Source organism: Macrosteles quadrilineatus, unplaced genomic scaffold, assembly GCF_028750875.1.
Source record: "Macrosteles quadrilineatus isolate MER2022 unplaced genomic scaffold, UCM_ALF_1.0 Scaffold_5__1_contigs__length_97177068, whole genome shotgun sequence".
In the NCBI taxonomy this organism is placed as follows: Eukaryota; Metazoa; Arthropoda; class Insecta; order Hemiptera; family Cicadellidae; genus Macrosteles; species Macrosteles quadrilineatus.
The window spans coordinates 41,819,497-41,844,718 of record NW_026542598.1 but is presented as its reverse complement, the minus strand read 5'-3'; the positions used below and the strand labels follow the sequence as shown (position 1 = coordinate 41,844,718).

At 31.8% G+C, this 25,222-nt stretch overlaps 1 protein-coding gene across 8 annotated transcripts in view; it reads right to left on the bottom strand.

Moving 5' to 3' along the window:
* LOC128994798 (potassium voltage-gated channel protein Shaker) overlaps window positions 1-25,222 on the bottom strand; it is a 598,708-nt gene that overhangs the window by 303,174 nt on the left and 270,312 nt on the right. Inside the window, exon 1 of one of the 8 annotated variants that reach the window (XM_054419582.1) lies at window positions 2,899-2,997. The exons of the other annotated variants lie outside the window; for them this stretch is intronic. Coding sequence (XP_054275557.1) covers window positions 2,899-2,942 — 44 coding nt within the window. The 5' untranslated portion in view covers window positions 2,943-2,997. Of the gene's footprint in view, window positions 1-2,898; window positions 2,998-25,222 lie in introns of those variants that run through there. 8 annotated transcript variants of the gene reach the window in all.

The following is a 25,222-nucleotide window of genomic DNA, read 5'->3' as shown; positions in this document are numbered from 1 at the left end:
ATCATTCGATGGTATATAAGCCATAAGAGCGTGATAGTCCTTTTTTCCAACAATAAAAATGTCATGGCAACAATAAAATTTTTAAAATTTTAAACCGTAGTAAACTAGCGTAAGGCTGAATTTGAATAAATTTGTCGTCTTTCTTTGTTCATAAATATTGACTTCCTTATTATCCTTGTTATGACTTCATTATTAATTCTTTTTCTATAAGACGATTTCTTTATTTAAAGGCTAAAATATCGTGTTTTTTGTATAAATTGAATGAACTTATACCTATTTGAAGCTAATAGAGGTATGTAGGATAAGACTTAATTATTTGATACTTCGTTGTTTTCTAAACTTTGCCAATAATCTTTCAATTAGTGACCGATTTATTCTGAGAGATATTTATTCTGATCGTGACTATTGTATGCAAAGAAAATAGTCTTAAACCAGTTATTATGTTTTTGTTGTAGATGTCCAATACAACAGTAAAAAACTAATACTTTTATTTTATACAACTTTTTACACATAATGTATATAGGAATTTCTGTAACTGTTTTAGAAAGCTTCAGTCGCTTAATTTTATGCTAATAGCAGTTTGTAGCAAGCTGAAACCTTTCATACTAATGTTTCCAATGTGTTAATTAGAGTGGATGTTAATACATGTATCCACAAGCCAATCAAATAGATTATGTTCCAATTAATTTATCAAACTAATAACTAGATTATCTTCCTACAAGGAAATGACGTATTTATTCGTCTATCAACTATTATACCTAAAATTTAATCCTACATCGGGAGTAAAATTTAGTGCATTTAAGATAAATTTGTTGATCAAATCATTTGAAAAGGAACCTATTATTAAATTAGATAAAAAATAAAGTACTTACCTATACGTGTAATAAGCTTTCTTAATTTCTTTATTTTTAATTTTGCATGTAAATAAAATAGTAATGTTGCCTAAAACAGATTTGTATAATTGTTTATACTGTACAGTAGTAAAGTTTTCACTGTATTTTTACTGCAAAGGTTATGATTAGTTTTTAGAATGTTTATGTTTATTTATACCAATCACACACTTAAGAGGTTTGTAAATTAATCTAAACTAGTGTCCCTGTTGCTCGAATTCGAGCAATTGCTAAGTATTACAGGCGTTATTTTAAAACAAATTTCAACCAAGTCAGCAAGTTTGTAGCAAAATGTTAGATTAGCAAACTTATTGACTGTTTACAACTAACATATGCTCTTCTTCTCACTTTTGATTTGTGACAACAGCTGGAGTTTCATAACAATTTTTGTTTCCAATCTTAATCTTATGGAGAACAGGCGTTATTTTAAAACAAATTTCAACCAAGTCAGCAAGTTTGTAGCAAAATGTTAGATTAGCAAACTTATTGACTGTTTACAACTAACATATGCTCTTCTTCTCACTTTTGATTTGTGACAACAGCTGGAGTTTCATAACAATTTTTGTTTCCAATCTTAATCTTATGGAGAAATACGAAACTTTAAAGGGCTCCATGGCCTCACTCTCTCATTATTTCCCTAAAAAGAAAGTTTCCTGCACAACTTCACGTTACGCTCTTTCCAATGACACCAAAAACATGTCAATCGGTTCAGTAGTTTCGGAGGAGTAATTGTCACAAAAAATCTGCTTGCGTATTAAATAAGTATAGATGTTCTTATGTCTTCCTATAGAATGTATCGTAATAATTTTCTGAATTTTTATTGCGTAACGTGTGTTCTTATATATTTAAACAGGCTTACTGCAGTAAATCTGAAAGTCCCACGTTTAAAAAAAAATATTCCAACAGTTTAGTAAACAAGTAAACTTAGCACTTTGATCCATTCCTATTACCAATAAATATTTAAGATTACAAAATTATAAACAGTTATTTTTTTTCTTACGCTTAAACGTAAAGTGGTTATAGATAGGCAGGCCTACTTGAGCTTATTCTTGCCTGTTAATTTCATCGAAAAGTAAAGTATTAAAGTATAGACTGAATAAAAAACTTACGTATTAAAATAGTAATCTTGACAGGTTCCATTTCAATTCCGAATGAAAAGGGGCCTCAAAATAAATTGTTCAAACTAGCTAAGGTACTGTATATCTTTTGGGGATGTGTAAATAACAGAAAAGTGGCATTTAATGCAGATAGATTTGTTTACCTGACAAACCAATAGTATGGTTTATGATGTGTATTATTGATGGCACAATGCTCTGACTGTACTAAAAAGATTATTTCCAATGCGCTGGGGACTGTGTTTCAAACTGTCTAGTACACAATGATATTTAGATAAAAGTATCCTATACGACTATATTTTTTTAGTTAGACTACTAAAATAAAATTATTAAGTACAACAAAATTGTTTACCGAATTGTATTTTTTTACAAATGGTAAATTTTTAATTAGTTGTTATTATAGTTATAGTTATAGTTATAGTTATAGTTGTTGTTATAAGTTGTTGATACTAAGTGCACGACATCGATGTTTCACCACGATCCATTTTACATTCAGCACTCAGCAGCTCTGCAGAGCCCCGTGTCACCAGCAGCAGATTCTCGAATGTGAGGGGGTTGTTGGGGGGGGGCGCATCCTAGGATATTTATTTCCCACCGTTTACCCGTCGCATTCTTTTCACGCACAATCACGTTTTCGCGACTGCGCACCACTTCTTGCGGTAAAACTAAAAAACTTCCCGGACCACTTCCACAACACTCTCGCTGTTTGCCAAATCCAACTGTGAAACTACCCTAAAACACTGTTAAAATTGATGGAAATAAATTGTGAACTAAAATACTTTGTATTCATAACCATAAAACACTTTTCCGCAGTATCCTAGTGGTATCCAAGGGGCGCACTCCCGGTATTCCTGGGGAGCTCAGGATGCACACCACACTGACACTGGACTCACCTTGCCAGGGCGAACTCGCCGAAATACTCCGTCATCGCGAACATGATGGAAGTCTTGTGCTGTCATCCCACCCGCGCTTATTCCACCATAACAACCCGATGGTCGGCCAACAACTGAGGGAGTCCCGGCCGATGCTAGCTGCCGCGCCCGCCACCCCTCCCAGCCTCCCTCTCAATGGTCCATTCATACGCCAGAGTAATGATCGTTCTGGACCACCCTGTATACACTGATTGTTTACGTTTTCAATGTCAAGTGGAACCGGTGGATAAGAGTTGGTGTTTTTGTATTTTTCCTATTTTTGTAATTTGTAAAATTGTGTGATTGTGGTAAGTGAGTGGTTCTCGATTCATTATTGCACGTAAAATAGGTACCCTAATTTCTAAAAAGATTTATTATATTTCGAGGCATGTTTTGCATTCCGATATGCATCTTGGTTGAAAAAATATTTTTTTAGATTCCATTTAGAGGATGTCAAAGTTTACTGGCACATCTATTAATATTCATATTATGATTTAAACAAGGATTAATTCATAAATTGTTGAAGAAAACACTGTAAATACAGGCTATATATCTTTCTATGGAATCAAAAAGGTATGCGGGTTGTGACATCAAATATTTGTTTATTTATTGTTCACACTCAGTTTTTTTAGCCTACAGATATATTTTAACAAGGGTTATATGTTTAGTTAAAGAATTTACACAAATTATGTAAGGGCTCATGAACAACAAAACATTTTTAAAGATCTCCCTGAAAGTGCAGTTTTACTATACAACTAATAGTTCTTTTAAGTTCCTAAGTCTGAATATCATACCTCTATAGTATCTTACTTAAATCTCTCTCACTGCAATAATCGTTGCCCTAACTCATAAGCAAAAAGTGTAACCAGGATTGTACTAGACCTACATATCTAAAGTGCACAAAAGTAGAAAAGAAAAAAATTGATGGTCGTACTTTATCAATTGCATTAGTCAGTTTAGATAACTTACAGTTTACAAGCTTTTTCAGGCACTTGCATAGACTCAAGGACAACGAAGAGGAACAATCAGCCACTAAGAGGGACTTTACAGGATTCAGGATACAGGATAGAACCTCCACTGGAATCTCGTGAAGCTAAACGCTCCGTGGCTTTTAGACATCGTAGAGTAACGGTTCCTAGTTGCAATTTCTCGATTGGAGATTTTGGAAAAACCTATAAATATACTTACTGTTACTCACTTACTTTCATATTTATATTTTCTCTCTCTTAGTTCAACCGTAGTCGTTGTGTATATTTGTTGGGCCATTCATTCATAAAACTCTATTCATGTAGCCTATGCCAAATATGAAGTGCCGATAGGTCTTGAGATTTACTTTTGGACGTAAGTGTATAACTGTTTATAATTATATAATTTGTCAGTCCGGCCAAAATTTTTGGACCAAAATTAGACAAGGAGTTTCTGAAATAGCTTATGAGGGACTCTTATATTTTGCCTTGTATTTGTTGTACTCGGCTACGTTACAAGCTGATTGGTTAAATATAAAAATACGACAATAAAGACAAAATATATATATATTTGGGCCTAATCGACGTAAATATCACCTGTTTATTCGCTTTAACACGTGCATACTTTAAGTTTGGATACGTAGTATTAGACAGAGAGTACGTTGATTTCTATTATTCGGCAGGTGTTCGTTTTGGACCTTAATGTTTAGAATTCTGACTTGGGTAAATGATAGTTGAGGATTATTTACTTTGAAATCATAATCCCTGCAACCATGTATAGTAGTAGATCGTTCACCTTACTGATTTTTTCGCCCTAGGACGCTAGGCACGAACCCGGATTTTTCCACATTACTTCAGGCTAGACATAGGGGTTACGGCATTATCACTTAGATAAAATCCATTGGTGATTTGGTGGGATTTGAACCCGAGACCCCAGGAACCGGAGTTCCTCGATCTCAGCTCGCTCCCCTTGCTTGTTCACCTTGCTGTAATGTAAATCGACATAAAAAAAAATCTACTAATGTTTCAAATAAGTTTGAAGAACATAACTCTTGCAAATGAGCCTTCAAACTGAAATGTAAAGCCAACCTTGGTGATAAGTAAAGATTTAATAAAGATCGCTGTATAACTATTGTGGCCCTGGAACAAACGGTTACTAGATCCATCAATAATTTCTTTACTTCAGTAAACAGTGTTCATTTTGGAAAAAAAATTAAACAAAATCCAACTTTAAATGGTTTTTAACCGTAAAATATTTTTAGGTCAGGTGGCATTTAAAAAACTAGGATAAATGAGTTGAAACTTTGAACGTAAAAAGGTTACCCAATGGTTGAGAAGTAATTAAAAGTTGGTTAGGGCATCGTATCTGCAGTTGATTGTATCAGCGGTGGTCGTGAATGGTTGATTACCTGTCTATTGTATTCGTCAAACATTGCTTGTATCAGTGTCAAATTGTTTTGTTAAAGACAAACTATAATTAAAACCCTTATTCAAGAACCGTACTGTCAGTTGTGCGTCAGTGTGTTAAGAGGTTTTGTATATCTTTTTTATATGTTATTAATTAACATTAACTACAGGAATTGAATTATTTTACAAAAATCATGATGCAATATGAAGTTATTCCAAATAGCTCATATACATTTTTTCAAAATAAATTAATGATTTAAAGTCTCATGTCTCACCAATAAAAAACATTTGATCCAATAGCTGTGTTTTCTACGAACGAAACTGGTGTTTTTAATGTATTACACACTATTTCAATTTCAACTATTAAATTTAGATACTTGTATGCTTTCTAGCATTAAGGTTTCTAAATTGAGTCTTGTTTTGTCAGGAGATTTTTACACCCTAACCTTAAACAGCCTACCCCCCCTTAAAATAAATGTTAGGTCTTCTGTAATATGTTTTCAATTGTAAAATAATTAAGAATAAATACAAGTATGTCTCCCTTCGTTTAATATGTTGGATCTTCAGATTCTAAGACACGCTGCAAATTCACAACGCAAGAGTTTTTTTTTATGACAAATATACTTTAAATAATTGAAACGTATTGGGAAATAAATTACATTTACATTTAGATATCCTTTTTCACTTGATACAGTTTTAAAACTGAATTACTAAATGGAGTTATCAGTAAGTAGTTAAGGAGCAGCATTAAATATACAGAAAAGTATTTACCATCAAATTCATGAATTACAGTTATTCAAAGTTTAGGTGAAACCTTTGACTTTTGATACAACTAGACAATCCATACACATATTAAGTTTGTTGCCTGTTTTTTTACAAAATGGTCATAGTTGATAGTTGATGTGAGCCACCGACAGATTGCGCTGATATAAATTACTGATTTCGGTTGATTACTTGCACTTTTTACAAAGTCAAACTGATGAGAATGAATTATTAAAAAAATTTTAGTTTAAACAAAAATAAGGTAGAAATAGAAATATGCACTCCACCGCATTCTGTGACTAGCTCACACAACCATTTTCTTTCTTAGTAAATAGTTTGTGTCAGCTGGTCCATGTCTACTTCAGTATCCAATAGTCAATGTCGAAGCTCTTTATTTAAAATAAAAATTTATATAAAGAGAAAATGCAAGTTTCAAAAACGGATTAATCACAATCTAGGATTGAAAACTTCAAACAGCCTCTTAAAGCAATTAAAATATTTACAATACTTGATTAGCTCAAGATTAATTCACGAGTTACACCTAATGGCTATCTGAGCAGGCTTGCTGCAGCGGGATGTTTACAGACGCCCGCCTCATTGTAGTCCAAGCGTCATTGTTCGGACGATGACGTCACAGACTGCCCATTATTCATGGCTCCCTTTGAGACAAAGTCTATAACGACCTTCCAGCACAATTTCCTTACCATTTTGAAATTTCTAGTGCTACTTTCCCTATACTATGTTTTGGACTCTTTCCATAGTCAACGCAGTTCAGTTTCATATAATGTATATATAACAATTTTAATTATTTTTCAACTTGATCGGTGATTATAAGCATTTATTCTGGTACTTTGATGAAATTATTTTTAAGTTTTTGGAAACCTTAAGATGTATTGTATTTTAACACGATTTTAAAATGGGTATTAAATGTAACATTGTTGGTCCAAAAGTTTGTATAACGAAGATCCAGTGACCACATGCAGTATGAGAATCTATAAAGGTTCATAAATCCATAAATAAATCCCAAAGTACCCATGAACTTTTGAGAACACTACAAGTCACACCTCCATAAGCCATATTCTTAAAATGTTCGTCATGACGAGAAACCTTGTGCAAAACTATGCATTATTTCATACATTACCCTCCATACATTTCCTTTCTAAAGGGAACTTTCCATGTACCTAAGGTTAAAAATACCCCAGCTGTACTTATTTGTTTGTTATTCTTTCAATTTATTACTTTTTTAAAATCAGGTGTGATTATTTGTTTGTATTACTGTATTGTGTTTTGTTTATTTCAGCTTAACTTAACCGATCAATAGTTTTATTAATACTTATGAAGTCAAACGGGGTGAAGCCCGTGGGTAACAGCTAGTATTAGTATAAACGCTTTTTTACGGACAGTGACTGAAAACCAAAGTTTTCCCTTATAGTAGTTCTTTTTGTTTCATGACTAGGCTATATTTCAATGACAACAGAAATCTTTGTTCATTTTTGTATTTACGTTTACTCTCACTTGAACTACAATATTTTTCGAATTAAAAAACTTATTAAAGAGCTTTGGTCCTTACATCAAAATTTAGTACTTCATTTATGCTTTGTGGAAAACCGCTCATAAGTTTTTATCTCATTATTCTGTTGTCTTTGGTAAAGAAAAAAAACGAAACATGAGAAAGTTTAATACCCTCACACTACAAATTGTGCTAAAATAATTAATCAATCAACGCACTCAGTATTCTATTCATTACTCTAAATATTATTTAAAGATTCACACAGTATAAGGAATACATTGTGGCGTGTCTTCAAATTATTCGAAGTATCTACTAAAGATGTCAATGTACAAATTTCCCCTTTATACGTTGATGTAAATAATGGCTTAGATAAACCAAGTAGCTATAAGTAAATTGTTAAGGCCTCACTAAGTATGATTGTTGAAAGTACACAAAACTACTTCGAAGGCTGAGTTCAAAACCTACTAAACAATTAACAACAACAGTTTTCTACGATATATTTTTTACTGTAGTCTACAGTCCATCATACGCTGTGCCAGAACTATAAAAAAACATAAACTGTATCAGCAATCTGACACATAATTTATCCCATTAGCTTGTCAACAAAAACATGGGCAAGCGGTGGGAGTAACTACGATATAATGTGTAAATATTCAGATTGACAATGATTTTTGAACCGTAGTTTTAAAGCAATAGGAGTTGTACTATTTTTTTAATAACAAGGACCATAACGTAAGCTACTATATTTTTCACAAAATCTGTTTAGAATGTTTTTTTCGAATATACTATTTCCGTTCTTTATGGGTTTCATGGGGAAATCACCATAAAAAATATTTAATTAAAAAAATTGAATATAGATTTGGAAATAATACGCATTAGTACATGCCGAATTCCAAACAAAATCGGAGCACATGAGTATTTTGTAGCTCTGTACACATTCACCCATACAGAAACACACTTACACACAGCCATCACTTTGGGAACCACTTTTTGGGGTTCAAGGGAACCCAACACAGATATATCCGCTCAAAAATCAAACTCGACAATTCTCTATAAAACAATACTTTCTTCGTATACAATAGATGGAGAAAGTAAAAAGCAATCCACCCAGTGATATATAATCGGTACCTTGTTACAAGTTGATAGGTAAATCCATCTAAAAATACACAATCAAATTGGAATAAAATAGACAGTTTCCATGCATACTGCTGGCCCACCTGAGTCTGATGGTGTAGCGTAGGGTTGATGGTGAGGGGGGGTGGTTGAGGGGGGTTGAGGTTTTGGCGAGGGAGGGGGTAAATGATGAGGTCATCAGAAACACTGACGTATCATCCGACGTGCAATTAATTACTGTAAAATGTATCGGACCGCAGCTCAACGCAAATACATATGGAAAGGTTACCGTTGTAACTGCATTTATTTATCACACTCTTATAAAGAGGTGTTACTGTTTTTTTTTTTAAATAAAATTCAGTAAAATGATCAAACTGAAGCCATATAATTGTAAACTTTGAACTTTTTAACCGTTACATTTAACAGATTAAAGCCTGTCGGTGCTAACAGGGCTTAAATATGTACTGGGCATTTTCGTATTAATTAAACAAAGTTAACTTTTTTGGTTTTAATTAAAACACCACAAACATACATAATTTTAAAGAGGAAATCAAGAGCTTTAAGAAAATAAAATATTTAATAGGGGATAAAAAATCAGTTTTTTTTATAAAAATTATAAATATTCTAAAAAGAAAAATTGCTATGATATGACAGAGTTCATATAAAGACCACTCCTATGTTTTTATAATTTTGCTATTCATACATTAATAGATAAATTTAATCCTTATTACTGAATTAAATTCAATGTTTTTTTGTATTTTTTATATAATTTATATACAGTATATTATTTTTTAAATATTATACATATGGTCACCATTTCAGAATAAAGTATGAAAAGTATTAAAGCATAGTATTTATTACAATAATAATGAAATAAATAATAATAATTATATAAAACTTAAAAATAGGCCTAAAATAAAAATACTAAACAAATTTTAAAAACATATTTAAAAAATTAAATATTGATACCTGACCTGTACTCGGACATGGGTTTCAATGCGTTTTCAATGCCTGGATAACTTGATAAAAATGTTAATTAATATAGAATGTCTGTTGTGTATATTATTTGCATGGATAAACATGTTATTATGGACTATTTTACAAGACAATCGCATAGAATGTTTACAGGATGGATAGAACTTTATGAATTTAGCATGAAATTAAATGGAAATCATTTCTTATAATAAAGAAAGATATATAAATACATCGTGTTACAAACCTACATAACATTTAATTATAGAACTAATAATACATTTTATATTCCATTAAATATATACAATGATTGTCAACGTACGATAAATATTTCAATGAAGAAAACAAGTTATGTATTTACAAAAAATAGTTCATATTTTTTCAATGAATATTTTTTATAAGTTTTATTGAAACAGAAGGAAGTTGTAAGATTGAGACGGTTGCAGTAAGAATTACTTTTTCAACGACTGGGTCGGATTCGCAAGACAAACATGAAGAGTAAGCTGATTTGAGGCTGCCACAGCAATTGGCACATCATAACTGGCTTAGTTGGGCTTCCCTGTTTACACTTCTAAATGATTATGCTTCTGCTTTGCAATGGATTTCGCCTAAACAACTCACTCTTTGTCAACTCACATTCCCAAGAAAAAATCACATTTTCTTCTCTCCGTATAATATAATATGAAAATAAGGCGTTTTCGTCGACAGCTGTTTGCGATCTATTTTAAGTGATTTTTTGAGGATTTTAAGTGTAAACAGAAATTGACACTACCCAGATTATGAGTCGTAATGGGAATTATCGTTCATAACATCTACCAAAAGTGCCTAATATTTTCCCCGTGCTTAGTTTCAACTAGTATGTCAAACCACACGTGCACGGTTCCAACTCCTCTTTAACATTTTCGGGCGTTCCTGAGTTACAAATAGCATGAGCATGTGCCAACAATATGAGCACACCTTGGACAGTTGATAATGTAATTAAATATTTATAACAATTTCCTGTTGATTGACTTTTTACCATAGTAGGTATACAAAGACGTGCGTTAAGACTAGATGTAGATATAGATCAACATACACTGTATTGTATTTATGTTTTACATAGTTTACTACATGTTTTGCGATCTCAGGGAAAGATCCCTAACTTATGGGTAAAGAAGGTTATTGTTCCAATATGTTTTCCCGTTACTTATAGTTAAATTCTTCAAGTGTTTGGTAAGTCGTTAATTTTACGTATGATTTTGATTCAATAAAATTAAGTAAAAGTTCCTCATGTGAACCAAAAATAAAATTTCCACTTATTAACTTTTTTGTCGAACCCTAAAAACTTTAAGTTATATATCTATGTATATGTATTTAATAAATCAACAAAAACACTCTAATTAGATAAAAGACACTTACTTAGATACCCGTTAATTAATGAAGTTTGCAGTTGTGATTTTTTTACATAACATAAAAAAACAAAAAAAACAATTAAAATACTTGTTAGTTTTTGTGATGTTTATTTACGTCATAATGTGATGTGATACACAAAAGGTTGGCAACACCATTTGTCATGTTCAGTTGGCAACACTGACAGTAGACTGTCGTGTTTGACATCGACGAGGCAATTATAAGCTGGGCAATCCGGGGTAATATCAATCTTGTGTAGGCTCGCTTATCTGGCCCAATAAACATCGAGATACATCGGTGGTAAATCTGGTCACCAATACACACACACACACTTACTGATACACTGACGTTAACACACGACAACAAGCCTACCAATAAACACGATGTACTTAAAGCACAAAAACATTGCCCCAGTAATATTGCTTGTAATAACATAATTACATAAATATGAACCGAATCACAATATACTTAGATGGAAACTATACGAACGGAATATTTTTTGACGCAGTATTTTATTCAGTATAAAATGGTGGCCATTTTAATATTTTTGGGTAATTACACTTATATGACAGTAGTTTATTTTTTACCGTGATCATATATTGTGTACATTTTGCACTAAAGTAAGAGAGTTTTTAAAATGTAAATATGAGAGCATAATAAACAATCGTGACTAAAGGAAATAAAATTATATGGTTGCTGGTTACAGAAATTAGTTAACTTTTATTACCTTTGTAAATAGTGAATATGGTTAACGAAACATTATGGTCAAAATATGCACATTAGACTAAACAAAACTGTTCAAGGACATAAATGTTAAAATCAACAAACATTGTACACGCTTATATTGGTTTCTTTTTATTATTGTGGTGCTTAAAAACGTAATGTGTAAACTAAATTTTGCAGGATTGTATAACTTTTAAATTTTATCAAAAATACTAACACAATGAACCACAAAAAACTATGCAACCGTAAATACGAAAAGGAAAATTGTAATTATGGACAGATCAACCAATAGGAAGATGGAACGGACACGGCAGTTCCCGCCGCTTCCACTAAGGAACGTCTTGGTTTATTGTAAATGAATGTGCTATTTTAGATTTGAATTTGAACAGCAGATTTTTATTTTCATACATATTGTTAAGTCTTGATTAAACAGACTGAGATTGAACGAAACGTGTAGTTTATGCAAATCTTTTCATGGAGATCTACTAATGTTACGTTGACAAAAATTATGTCAATCCTGAAATGAGTACGATTAGTTAATTCTTGGTTTATTACGATTTATTCAATAACATTAAATAATTTCCTAATAATTTCATGCATCTCTGCTTTTATATTTTTCAGGAGAACAAAATACTTCTAGTTCCCAATAAAAGGAACTAAATGCATTTTAGCATCACTTAATTATACAACTTTTAAAGCTGCATTTTGGGATATTACGCAATGAGGCTTCAGTAGTTCTAGACATATTTTCCCGAAACGATAGGAGAATAATTTACTTTTCTGATATGGATAAAAACTTATTTAGATCTTTGCTCAAAGTTGAATGCACATGCACAGTAACACTTTTTAACACTAACTTTTGGATATACTGTTTCCTCAATTTCTTAATTATACAAACACTAATGCATACAAAATATTAATATAAATTGCAAAACCTTCTATAAATGATAACATTCGGAACAACTGTTCACTTCTTTTTAAATTATTATCTAAAAGTACAACAATACGCCAAATAACGCTTGAAATAATATATTTTCGCTTAAACTGTTTACTCACAAGACGGCAAATAAAATGGTAAGTGGCGATCCATTTCGATTGGACATTATCAGACCCAATAAGCAAATCTTATTTATTTACAGTCTTGTGAATAAAAGTTTAAGTGTAAATATATTACTACAAGTGTTACTTGACGTATTTTTGTATTTTCAGGTAATAAACTACACACTGATCAAGATCTCAAATTATTAGTATCGTAGTAATTACAATAATAAATAATATTATAAACAAAGAAATTAAGGAAACAAATACATATAGTAGTGAAATATAAATATTAACAGATAAAAATTATATATTAGCATTGTAAATTATGATGATGCATAGTATTTAAAGGAAATGGTATAGTTAGTTAAATAACATTTCAGTTCAAGGAGTAAGCAATTAAATTAGTGCAGTTGTTGAGGACCAGATACAGGAGGAAGTTAACTCGATCGTTTCCTACCAGGCGGCAGCACTATATAGATCTGTCGACCCATTTCACCACCCGCTAGTCCAACCACAACCCATTCCTTATCACCCCAACACCAAGTGGCACAGAAATATTAAATGTAGCTAAAAAAATAATAGTTTTTTATTTATTTCTATTGTAACGATAACATGACTATTATCATTGCATTTTCGTCAATTACTGACATTCATATTTATGTTAGCTTACTCTTGACGGATATTTTATTTAATAATATAATCGTTAAATCCACCGATTTTCCGCGTTAATTGTGTGTGTTTTCTTTCTTAGTTATTTAAACAGTAAACGACTTAATAAAAAAATGTTATATGACTTAAAAGGTTTAAAAGTTTTGCATCTGGTGATTTTTTTTTACGTAATTAAATAGTTGTTTTTGGGTTTCAAATACCTATGTAGACTTCAAATGATCAATACGTTTTAATACTTTATACACAAAAATTAAATAATTCCATTATAATCTTAAACATTTAATCATATTATTATCAAAATAAAAGTTTTAATAATATATTTTAATTAGTATTTTCTGTAACAATTAATTGTGCATTATATTTAGTGGTGTTTTATATTACAGTATATGCAGTTTAATCTTCTGATATTTTGTTTACTCAAAAAGTGTTTTGATTAACTGATCTATATGGGTAGATGTCAACATAGTTGTTAAATACTCAATATCTAAACTCAAATACTTTTAACTATGAACTCCTACCTAAAACATTGGGTTCTATAGTCCTATTAAATTAAATAGCTTCAAACACGTCCTTATGAGTAAATAACCAATTACGTTTCTATTAGCTTTAAACCTCTTTAATATGTTTTGTGAATTTTTACTAAATATGTTTCTCTTTTAATTAGAGTTGGTTAGTTTATGTTTCAAAGTATTTTTCCGTTAAAATTGGTAGAATGTTAGTAACTACCAAGTATAAGAATTGGTTCAGTTACTAGCAGTTAGATAAACCTAATTAGTTTTGAATATATTATAGACTGTTGCATAATAAAGGTAAGAAGAAAGCTGGTAATTAAGAATAATATAATTTGTACAAATCTTTATTGGTGAGTTCGTGTTTAGATGAGTCTGATATTTACCAAATTGTATCCGTGCATTTCACAATTTTGTTGAAAGAAAAAAAAACTAGTATTTCCTTTTTTTTTAGGTTTACAAAATGAGTGCAATTTACAGAAATTATTTTATACTGATATTCTAGGAGCTACATATTTTAGTTGGTAGGCTAGTAATATAACATCCAACATGGTAACTAATACTTTTATACGCATACATTTATGATAAATGTGGCGGTTTCTAGTACACCAAACCATCACATAATTTAAATACATGAGTATGTGTAATGAAGTTATTTGTGATGCCACAACAGTGGTACACCTGTCATGAGAAGCTGCAATGTTGGCTGCACTGCGTCAAGGCTCTTCACACAAACATCATCGTTTACCCCTTTCCGTAGTCAACAATTCTTGTTTCAATAAAACAGTTCATCTTTGATTTTTTTTTTCTTTTTGTAGTGTCCGAATATTGTATTAAATGGTACACAGTCCTAAGGAATCTCAATTTAAATATCAAAATAATTTAGTTTATGTATATGCATTAAGGTACTTTAGGCCTATATGGCTTCTACTTTCTTAAAAATAAACTTAATAAGTGCTCTGAAAACATTACAATGAAACGATTATCTTATATGTATAGGTACCACTGTCAAAAATATCGTAATTTAGTCATTTATGTTTCTATTTTCAAATTTGGTAGAGAAACTCGTATTTAGTTCCCACAAGATGAAATATAAGTGGGAATATAAACTTAGATCAATAATAACAAAAAACTAGAAATGTATGATTTGGAAACTTTGTTTTTAAGTTGTTGTATCTTCAAATCGGGGTAGACACAATATGACTTCGATGTGAAGAGTTAAGTATGTAATTTGTCTCATGTAGCTTTGTTGACTAAAATCAGCTGTTAATTTTACCAGGACAATTTTTTTAAGCCTACCTATTACGACAGCTAAGTTTACAGTACTTTCAAATTGTTAAGGTATTTGAATTTCTCAGAATTAGACGGGCAACCTACTAATTATTATCAGTCGAGCACTACGATAGACAAAAATAATTAAATATAGACTGTCAGCCGTGCTACGGTTACCATGGTTACCATAGGTTCTGGCGCACACCGCTGGGAGCGCCGTGTAGTTACGTTGCGCGTGCGCCGAAACTACATGGTGCTCCCAGCGGTGTGCGCCAGAACCTATGGTAACCGCAGCACGGCTGACGGTATATATTTAATTCTTATTGACTATGGAACCACTATTCACTTAGCTACTCAGCTGATGAAATAACACCCTATTGTTGAGGAGAATGTGTCCCTTCATCTGAGTTAGATTGTTTTTCCCCATCATTCACACAAACCTCTACATTAGCTATCGACGTTTGACTTAAACGATATACTCCAACCTTTTTCAGGTGAATACAACTTAGCTGTTGGAGGCGTGTATTGTGTACTTTCTTTACCTTTGAGATTTTAGTTTTTGTTTTACTAATGTTGTAGAAATACCCCTTGTTTTACTCTCACCCCGCACCTATGCAAGACACAAATAACGCAACAGAGTGAACTTAAGTTTCAAATAACTGCCACACGAATCAACAGCAATAATCTTGTAGACTTATCGTACTAATAAAAATAATAATAATTTTGACATTTTGTGTGGTAAACACTGAAGAGGACAATTTGTGTTTTTGTGGTATCCAACAAATCCATCGTATAATCATTGTATTGGCAGCAAGTCAGCTGTATTCAGTTACGAGTTTTCCCGCGTATTTCTTCCCTCCCAAACTTGTAACTCATTGCCATCCCTGTCACGTCGCTCGAATTTCTCACGTTGACATTCGTCTGTGGCAGTGAGTCGTTGGCTTTTGAACTTGAACAATACGTCTACTGCGGTTTAGGTTTCCTGATTAGATTTTTGAGAAAGATTATTTCCTGCGGTTGGTATAGGCTAATGAAGATGAATTATACATACATTATGAAGAAATTGTATTACACACTCTTTGATGGTAGGTATTTACACTCATACTGTAGGTTTTTTACAGGTGGTAAATTTCGGAGCAAAATGCTATATTGGCTATCAATTTGAACATCCAAAATCTCTGAGTAAGAGGTTCGTAATGTCTTAATTGAATCAGTAATTTAGGCTAGAGGTTTTACTAAAAAGGCTTTCCCTGGGTTTGCTCGATTCTATTGAAAGACCTGAGGAGACATGTAAAGACGGGAAAAATACAAGGTCGAAAGAAGCCGCCAAACTAAAAAAAAACTACAAACCTTCTGTTTTCACGGCTAAAACTACTTTTTATCGATACTACTCCTACTAGAGTATGACACATTTTATGTGTCAACAATAGTAAAGATTTATCGTACATCTCTTGGCTTATTTTTCATATTTCCACCTTGGTAGGCCATGCTCAGTTTTAAGCACTATTTCCGCCCCATATAGACAAGTGGTAACTACAATGTCTTCGCTGCCGCACTGTATATTATACTGTCCAAACTTTCTATAATAGCCAGTTGTCCAGTAAGTCTTTAGTGCTTCAACCTTATCTGATCACATATTTCTAATCAAGATTCACACATAAGATCCGTTTCAACAAAGCTGTCTTATAAGAAAACCAAGCAGCGCTACATGTTATACTATATGAACGAGCGAAGTTTAGACACGATAAATTGTTCTACTTATCTCGACAGCAATATTAAGTGTCTAGAACTTGCAGCGTCTCCTAACTCGCTCATCTTTGGGTGTTGTTCCCATGTAACCGATGTATTTGGCGAAAAGATTGTGTTATTTCTCTACAAAAATAAAATATGAAACGTTATGGCATTTTTTTTACAAAATAAATTAGTAATCTTTTTCTCTTCGCTAAAATATGAAGTTACGTAAAATATTTTGGTATATGCATTGGTAATTATTGTGTAGTGATAATTTTCAATTTTTAGAAAAAAACGTGAAATTCATTTAACAGTGATTAAGTAGTGAGTCTTTTAAAAGGGAATGATTTCAAGTGTAACTTTCAAGAAGGTTTGTGACTGATAATTAAAATATTTTCAGTTTTTAATACACAAGAATCGTTGAATATCAATTACAAATTGGAAAAATATTAAACTTACTTTTGTGGAATTATTACAACATTCAAACCTAGCAGCTGATAATTTTATACATAATCATCAGTTAATCTATATCTATAAAAGAGGAACTATGTATGTATGTATGTGTGTATGTATATACGTTATGGACTCCGAAACGCTAGACAGATTGTAATGAAACCTTCAGACATTATTAAGCTTCTTTCAAGGATGGTTCGAGTGAAGTTTGGTGCAGATCCGTCAAAAGGGCTCTGCCCCAGAGGGTTTTAAGTGGGCCAATGTCAGACTTTTTGATCTACAATGTTTACAAATAAATATAATTTAAAAGCAGATGTTTAATTTCACCAACTGTTTTGTAGGTTTGAATAATCACAACATTCTGTATTAGCATTAGTCATGATTTGAAATAGTGCCACAGTGTTTTTACAGAGTGCAGCACAGAAAACAATTTTACTTTTGAATAAGTCCAAATGTATTAAACCCCAATCGCAGCACACCTGTGCACTCAACAACGTTTAAATTCTCCAATGTTAAATATTAAAAACATATAAACCTTTATCATAGTATTGTAAACAATAAAAGGGATGACAATGCCTTAGTATTTTTATCTTTCGTTCTATACCCACACATTCTAACATAAATTATTAAGTGAATAATAATCGTGCGTGCTATCTCGGGTATTCAAATGCCTCTCAATTTGTCATAAACCCACCACATTACTGTCATTAAAAGAAGTAACTCCAATAATACTAATGCGAAACTTAAATCCACTTAAGCTGTACAACGTTACCAAACTAACGATTTAAAAATGACGTCAAAATTGATTAAAGCAAAAATTATCAGTGTTAGGTTTAAGGGAGAAATAGTCTTAATCATAAGAATACTGATGATTTCATCCGAATTACCCTCTGAAAATAAGCAACTACAATTTCCTTAGTGTCTTGCTTTCGCAATCACCATTATAAGGCACTAGGGCAATCCCTGACTATCGTCGGTTTAAATGTAGAAAAACGTGCTTTTCACACAGACAGATGTATTTTGTTAGCGCAGCAACGCGCGCCGGGTAACTGATAGTATATTACTAAAACTAGATTTTTCCTTTAACTGCAGGTTATTAGTTGAAACATTTGTTTTAACATATGGAGTGTCATCTTACGAGTTTTCAGCGTGATACTAAACTAAAAAAAGAGGAAAAATATCAAATGATAAATCATTCTTTATTTAAAGCTTGAGTTATATGAAATAACATTTGTGTCACTAAAACATTAGAATTAGATACGGAAAATAACTTAGATGTAATTAAGTCGAACGTTTGTAGGAAACTCAGTTCAGAGCTGAAGACATAATGCCTTTGGAGGAAGAATTTCATACGGAAATTCCCTTTCCTGAAAAGAATTCCCGGTCGGATAAGCCGGTTGAAGTTTGAATGGAAAGACTAAATATGCAATGAATTTAGGAGTTTATTATTTAAATTAGTGATTAATGAATAATTTGCTTATTTTTGTTTAGTTTCGTAATTTACAAAAAATATATACTACAAATCTGATAGTAAAAATAAAATTAGTTTTAATGAAAACTTACGCTGCTACACAGAAAGTAATATTTTGTTTGCAAGTTAGCTAAGTATAAGGTAATAGTAGTTTACGCAACGATTGCGTTAAGTGAGTCTTTACGACACGAGTAGAAAATTTAAGGCACGAGCCTTGGCGAGTGCCTTAAAAACTTCTACGAGTGTCGTAAAGACTATTAATGCGAGTTGCGTACACTACTTTACCTACGACCGTTTTTTAATTACTATCAATCTGGATTTAATTACTAACAATCACTACTGATAACTTTTTAGAGAGGTTATGTTTTCGTGTATTGTCATTGCCACTGAAAGTGATGCAACGACTTGTTGTATAATCAGCTGATTTCCTGTAATTACGTGTTTGTTAAACTTCGTTAAATATTACATTGCTAGCAGCATTCTTACCATAAATAATATTGTATCAGGTACAGTTCGGCAAATATTTCATTTATTTTTTTGGACTTCCACCAATTTAATTAAGAATACGCGAGTATCAACATGAACAAGTCGGATCAACAATTAAATTGGTCAACTGATCAGCTGATCAGCTGATTAGTTGACGTTCGAAGCATTACAATTTTAATTCTTTTCTCTCAATACTTGAACCTCATTGGTCCGTTACCTGTGTGGATATGAGAAAACTATGCGGATATGAAATGAAACTATGCGGATATGAAAGTAAACAGCTGTAAAGTGAAACTTTTCAATTCTAAGAACTGGACTGAAATGGCTACTTTAAAAAACGGTCGTAGGTAAAATAATTTTTCGAATTTTACTAAAATATAAACAAGCAAACGACAACTCTTCTTATTCTCAGTAAGAATAACACACGAATTATAATTTTTAAGTTTTTTTTTTGTTTTAGCCTTACAAAAACACTTAAATGGTAAACAAGAAATTAGCAAAAATATTAGTAAGGAGTATTTGTTAAGTAGTTCCATTACTTACGACAAATTGATGTTTTACATGGACCGCAGAAAAACTTACCTGTAAAAAATAAAACAATTCATTAATAGATATAACAAAGGTTAATAATATTTTTAATCAGCTTTTACTCCAATTATGCTAAAGTCTAGTCAATTTCAATTTAATCATAACGTATAGCATAAACTTTCTGTATTTCATAGATAAACCTCAAGCAACCTATAAACCTATGATTTAAATTACTGTTTGTGGGGTTTGAAACTAACTTGAACCTATCACGGTTCAAAACAACAAATAAATATATTTTGTGGTATAAATCTGTTATCGATATTCTTAGCAATTAGTGATGATTTGAATATTTTGATGTTTATAAAAAATGTGAAGAAAAAAATTATTTAATAGGAATAGTCTTTAAAAACTTAAAAATAAGGCAATTAAACGGTTTAATAATTCATGGCTTCGAAGAATTGAGATTACAAGATCGTGACCGGATTGTGTAATACTATGAATATCATACAAATGTATAGCTTATTTTTTAAACTTCTGTCTCAAAAAAATTAAACACCAAGAGCAAATTTCGGCCACCACTTATAATAATGTCTGAAGACAGATGTATGGTTATACTAGATTAAGAATAGGATGTGTTGCTATAAATATATCAAAACTCTCGTAACAAAATGAAGCCATATCATTTAACAGAGATGGAGCTTATTCATTTCTTGAGCTCATAAATATTTATAGATTTCCACAGTAACATGAAGGCCACGTAGGGTATCTCGTTTCCCTTTGCAACCCCATCGACATTTATTACTATAGCAATCTTATTTTAGTCTTAAGTTTAAGTGGTCAGCTGTATTATTTGAATGACATATTTATTTGCTGTATTATGCATATTTTAAATGTTAATTCCCTTAATTTTATTTTCTTATTGTTTACATCTGTAGCATTTAAAGTTTACAAAAATCACTAACGTATTTATGTGAATCGATGTAGTTTAAAATTTTATTGTGTTGAAAATAGTATGGCTAGAATTTTAATTAGGTATGTTTATTATTTGAGCTGTTCTTTATATCAAACTTTAAGGCTGTTAATGTTTAAAGACACAGAATTGACACGAAAATTCCTTTTTATCTATTTTAACTGAATGTGTTTCATATTATTAAACTCAACAAAAAGATTTCATATGAAACTCAGTGACTCATATGCTGCTTAAGTTCATTAAGCTAGACCCCACGTTTTACCTTGGTCATATTTGGGGCTTCACGTTCAGAAGAAGAAATAAGAAGCCAAGAAATCTCACCAGAGGGTAATCTATATATAAAGCCAAAAGTACCCATGAACTTTTTAGAAAACTACAAGTCACCCCCCCCCCCCCATAAACCATATACTTCAAATGTTCGGCATGACGTGAAACCTTGAGCAAAACTATCCATTATTTCACAAATTGCCCTTCAAGGTCGTAATTCATTTCTAAAGGGAACTTACCACATACCTAATGTTAAAAATGCCTCAGCTGTACTTATTTGTTTATATTACTGTATTGCATATAGATTGCACCACGTTTTTTGCTTCAAACTTTTACATTCTATTATGTGTATTCAATATAAGCCACACCAAATATTTTACTGATCCTTCAGTTAAACACGAGAGATTAAAAATACATTGTATTTAAAATGTTACACTGTTTAAAAATATAATTCTTAAATTATACCTTTGATCTTTCAACGTTTACTTCCTAATAAAAGCAAAATCTAAGAGGGATTCAAAACGCATAATACACAGCTACACAAGATAATCACAATGCCATTTGCAGACAGATGCTATTGAGGAACGTTCAGGGCATTCAGTTTTATCGATTTGACTGGTTTGTGCAGACAAGCCTGTTGCTCTACTAAAAAGAGTTTCTTAAGATTTTCTATTCTCAATAATAAATAGATGTTTCGTCCGTTCACTATGGCTGTGGTACAGAAGATTGAAACCGTCTATATTTTACACAAAACCTTTACGTTCTTACAATACGCTTCAATTGCGAAATGTTTAATGACAGATTTTATTCAAACTATTCGCAATATAGTTTGGAAATAAACTTACATAACATTGTGGTTCTATGAAATATAATCTTTTACCAAGTTTTGGTTTTTTTTTATCTTTGAAACTCTTCGAGGGGTCAGTGCATAACCTATAAATTAATCATAAATAGCTGTGATTTGTAGATTTGTTTTGTCATCAAATGATCTATAAAACATTTGTGAGAACTAGCAAGTCATATTTAAGGATTTTTACGGACGAACCCTACCAATAGTTATTGATTTTAGTTATTTTATCGTTCTTTACTCTCGCCAAATCTTAGGGTGGTAATCACTTACGTTTAGCCAAAGGTCTTTTAATTATTAGACTAATATTTGTAAGTTAAATTAAAAGTTAACTATAAAAAGATGCTATGATAAGTAGCCTAATGATCCGAACCTATATTCAAAACTATAGAATTTTAGAAACTACCAATGAAAAACAGCAACCAATCTCAGTTTTACGCAACTTTCATTTAAGATGACGTACTTATTTATACTTAGCACATAGATTAACTCTCTAATTATGATAACAATATTCAACTGTTGACAATCAGCTGTTACAGTGGTGGTTGTATATTCTGCGAGGTCGCTCCTTAGCATATCTAAAGTAGCGTGCGTCAGAACCGTTTGTAGCCAGAGTATCCGATGTGGATATCTCCCTATGCTAAACAAGATGTTGTATTGCTGATGTATCTTTAGATATACATTAACCAGTATACAGCCATTCAGGCAAATGTATAAGATGTATGCATCAAACAAGTTGTATTGATGTTTTTCATAATTTTGCGCCGAAAGTAACTATTTTCGATAACAGCTGACATCATGAAAGAAGTTGTTTCCAACGCTCTAACATAGGGCGAGGAAAAAAATCAGCTGATTTTCCCTCACTCCTAATTAGTTTTTTATTTTTCACTACGCGCGCTCGTGTTTGTTACGGTTAATTTAAATGATTTTAATCAGCTGTTTTCATTGCATGTTGCACAATCTAAATGTATGCAGAAACAAGGATAAGTTTTTTTGCTGTGTTGTTGCGTAATTTATGTTTAAAATTGCTCAACTCCAAATACAAAAGTTGTAGATAATGTAATTCTGCACTAATTCATGTTCAGCCATCATGTTTAAGATCCACGCATTGGTTAAGCTTATACAGACCAAAATATAAAGGCTTACATAGAATTTTAACGGAAATCACCTTAACCCTCCCCCTTAAACCCCTAGATAAATTTAGAATTTTCTCTCCATAAGAAAAGTTGAATTTCTATTTTTGACCCAATAAACATAAATATTTTCAAAATACAAATAAAACCTGCACTTATGGCCAATAATCTTTATTTTGGTACGGGGTATAATTCGGTACAATTAGTATGGTCAGGCTAACTGTCATAGGTTTGGCGAAAGTTTTTTTACTATATAAGATTTTATTTCATATTGACGTGCACTTACCCATTCAATACAAATTGGGATGTTCACATCCATTGCAGTGCTTAAGCAGAGAATTTCGAGAGAATTCGAATGTGTATAACGGTCTTCCTTTTGTTAATGCATTGTATTTTGTCTTACAAAATAGGGTGTACTTTGGGTTACATACGCCAATGTTCCAGTCTGACATGGTCGAAATCTTATGCATGTCACCGCTTACGTGTATATTGAATATAGATATCTTGATATCTACTATGCCAAACAAGATGTTCTATTGCTGTCTCAACCCAATGGGTGTGCTTAGGTTGTATACACTAATTTAATGGCCATCGATAAATTCTGTTTGTTCAGCTACACCACTCCATGGTATTACTTACACCGATACAGCCTACCTTAAGCTATTGTAACATACAAGTAACCATGCCTTCTTTGCCTATGATGGTTGTGGTATTTAATTATCTTCTTCCAAATTAATTGCGCTTTATTTTCACTGGTACAACAAAATGTGTACTTGGTTTTTCGACGAATCAGAAGCTTCTAAAACCTCATACGAAACATTATATTCTTTAAATAAGGCGATCAGCTAAGAATGATGAAACAAAATTACAAGTTGAATTTACTCTCCATTGTTCCTTTCGCATTTCAACCTAGTTGTGTTTGAGTGTTTTAATGTTTGGCAACCACGCATCTTTATTGATCAGTCAAGCCATTGATAATATACCACCAATGTTCTAGGAGCACATTGGCCTTTCCTTTTCCAGTCAATTGCTTTTCTTTATTTACTCTCATCATGTTCACCAGCCATATAATTCCATATAAAGTGTGATCCAATCCGGTTTTAATTGTGTGAGTATTAGTTCGTATACAATATCCATAAATTATATTTCTAAGTTAAAATAAAGTAGACTATGCTGTTAAAAATGTGAATATAATACTACTGTATACGCCATCGAATGTTTGTACCAAGTATAAGTGTCGACGTTTATAACTGATTGTTTGAATTTAAATTTAAAGGTGTCCTAAATTTGAAAGTAAAGTTAAAGGGTAAATTAAATGTTTGTTTTGCTAAGAACGATATGTTCAAAGTGTTAATGAAACGCTGATTCTAAGTATAAATGAAATGTTTGTTTCTAGTTTAAATGAAACGTTTTTTCCAAGTCCAAATGTAATGTTGTCCCAAGTATAAATGAAACGGGATTTTCAAAGAATAAATGAAACGGGGTTTTCAAGAATAAATGAAATGTTTGTTCAAAGTATAAATGAAATGTTTGTTCCAATTTAAATTAAATGTTTGTTTCCAAGTATAAATTATATGTTTTTTCCAAGTATAAATAAAATGTTCGTCCCAAGTATAAATGTAATGTTTGTTTCTAGTATAAATGAAATGTTTGTTCCAAATGTGTACAACATGTTTGTTCCAAGTGTAAATGAAATGTTTGTTCCAAGTCAAGTAACGATCAACACAGTATTGGTGATATGATCAGCGAGAGCTCGTCTAACAACCTCCCTAAGGATTGCTAGGGTCGATGTAAGCTGATATTACATCTTCACAAACATATCTCCAGACATCATCTCGAAACATAGACAAGCCTCAACTGAAATTTTGTCTAAATAATATGTGACTATACTTGTGTTTAAATATATTACCCTATATCCACCACTGTCATCAATAGCTGGGTTAACTATGACAATATGACTAAATAGGCACAACCATTGTAAACCCTCCCCTAAAAATTTTAATCAACGATTTTTTAAATATTTACATGAGAAAAAGAAGCCTGCTAAAGGTGACCGAAGATAGTTTATAGCTAAGTTACTAAGTTCAC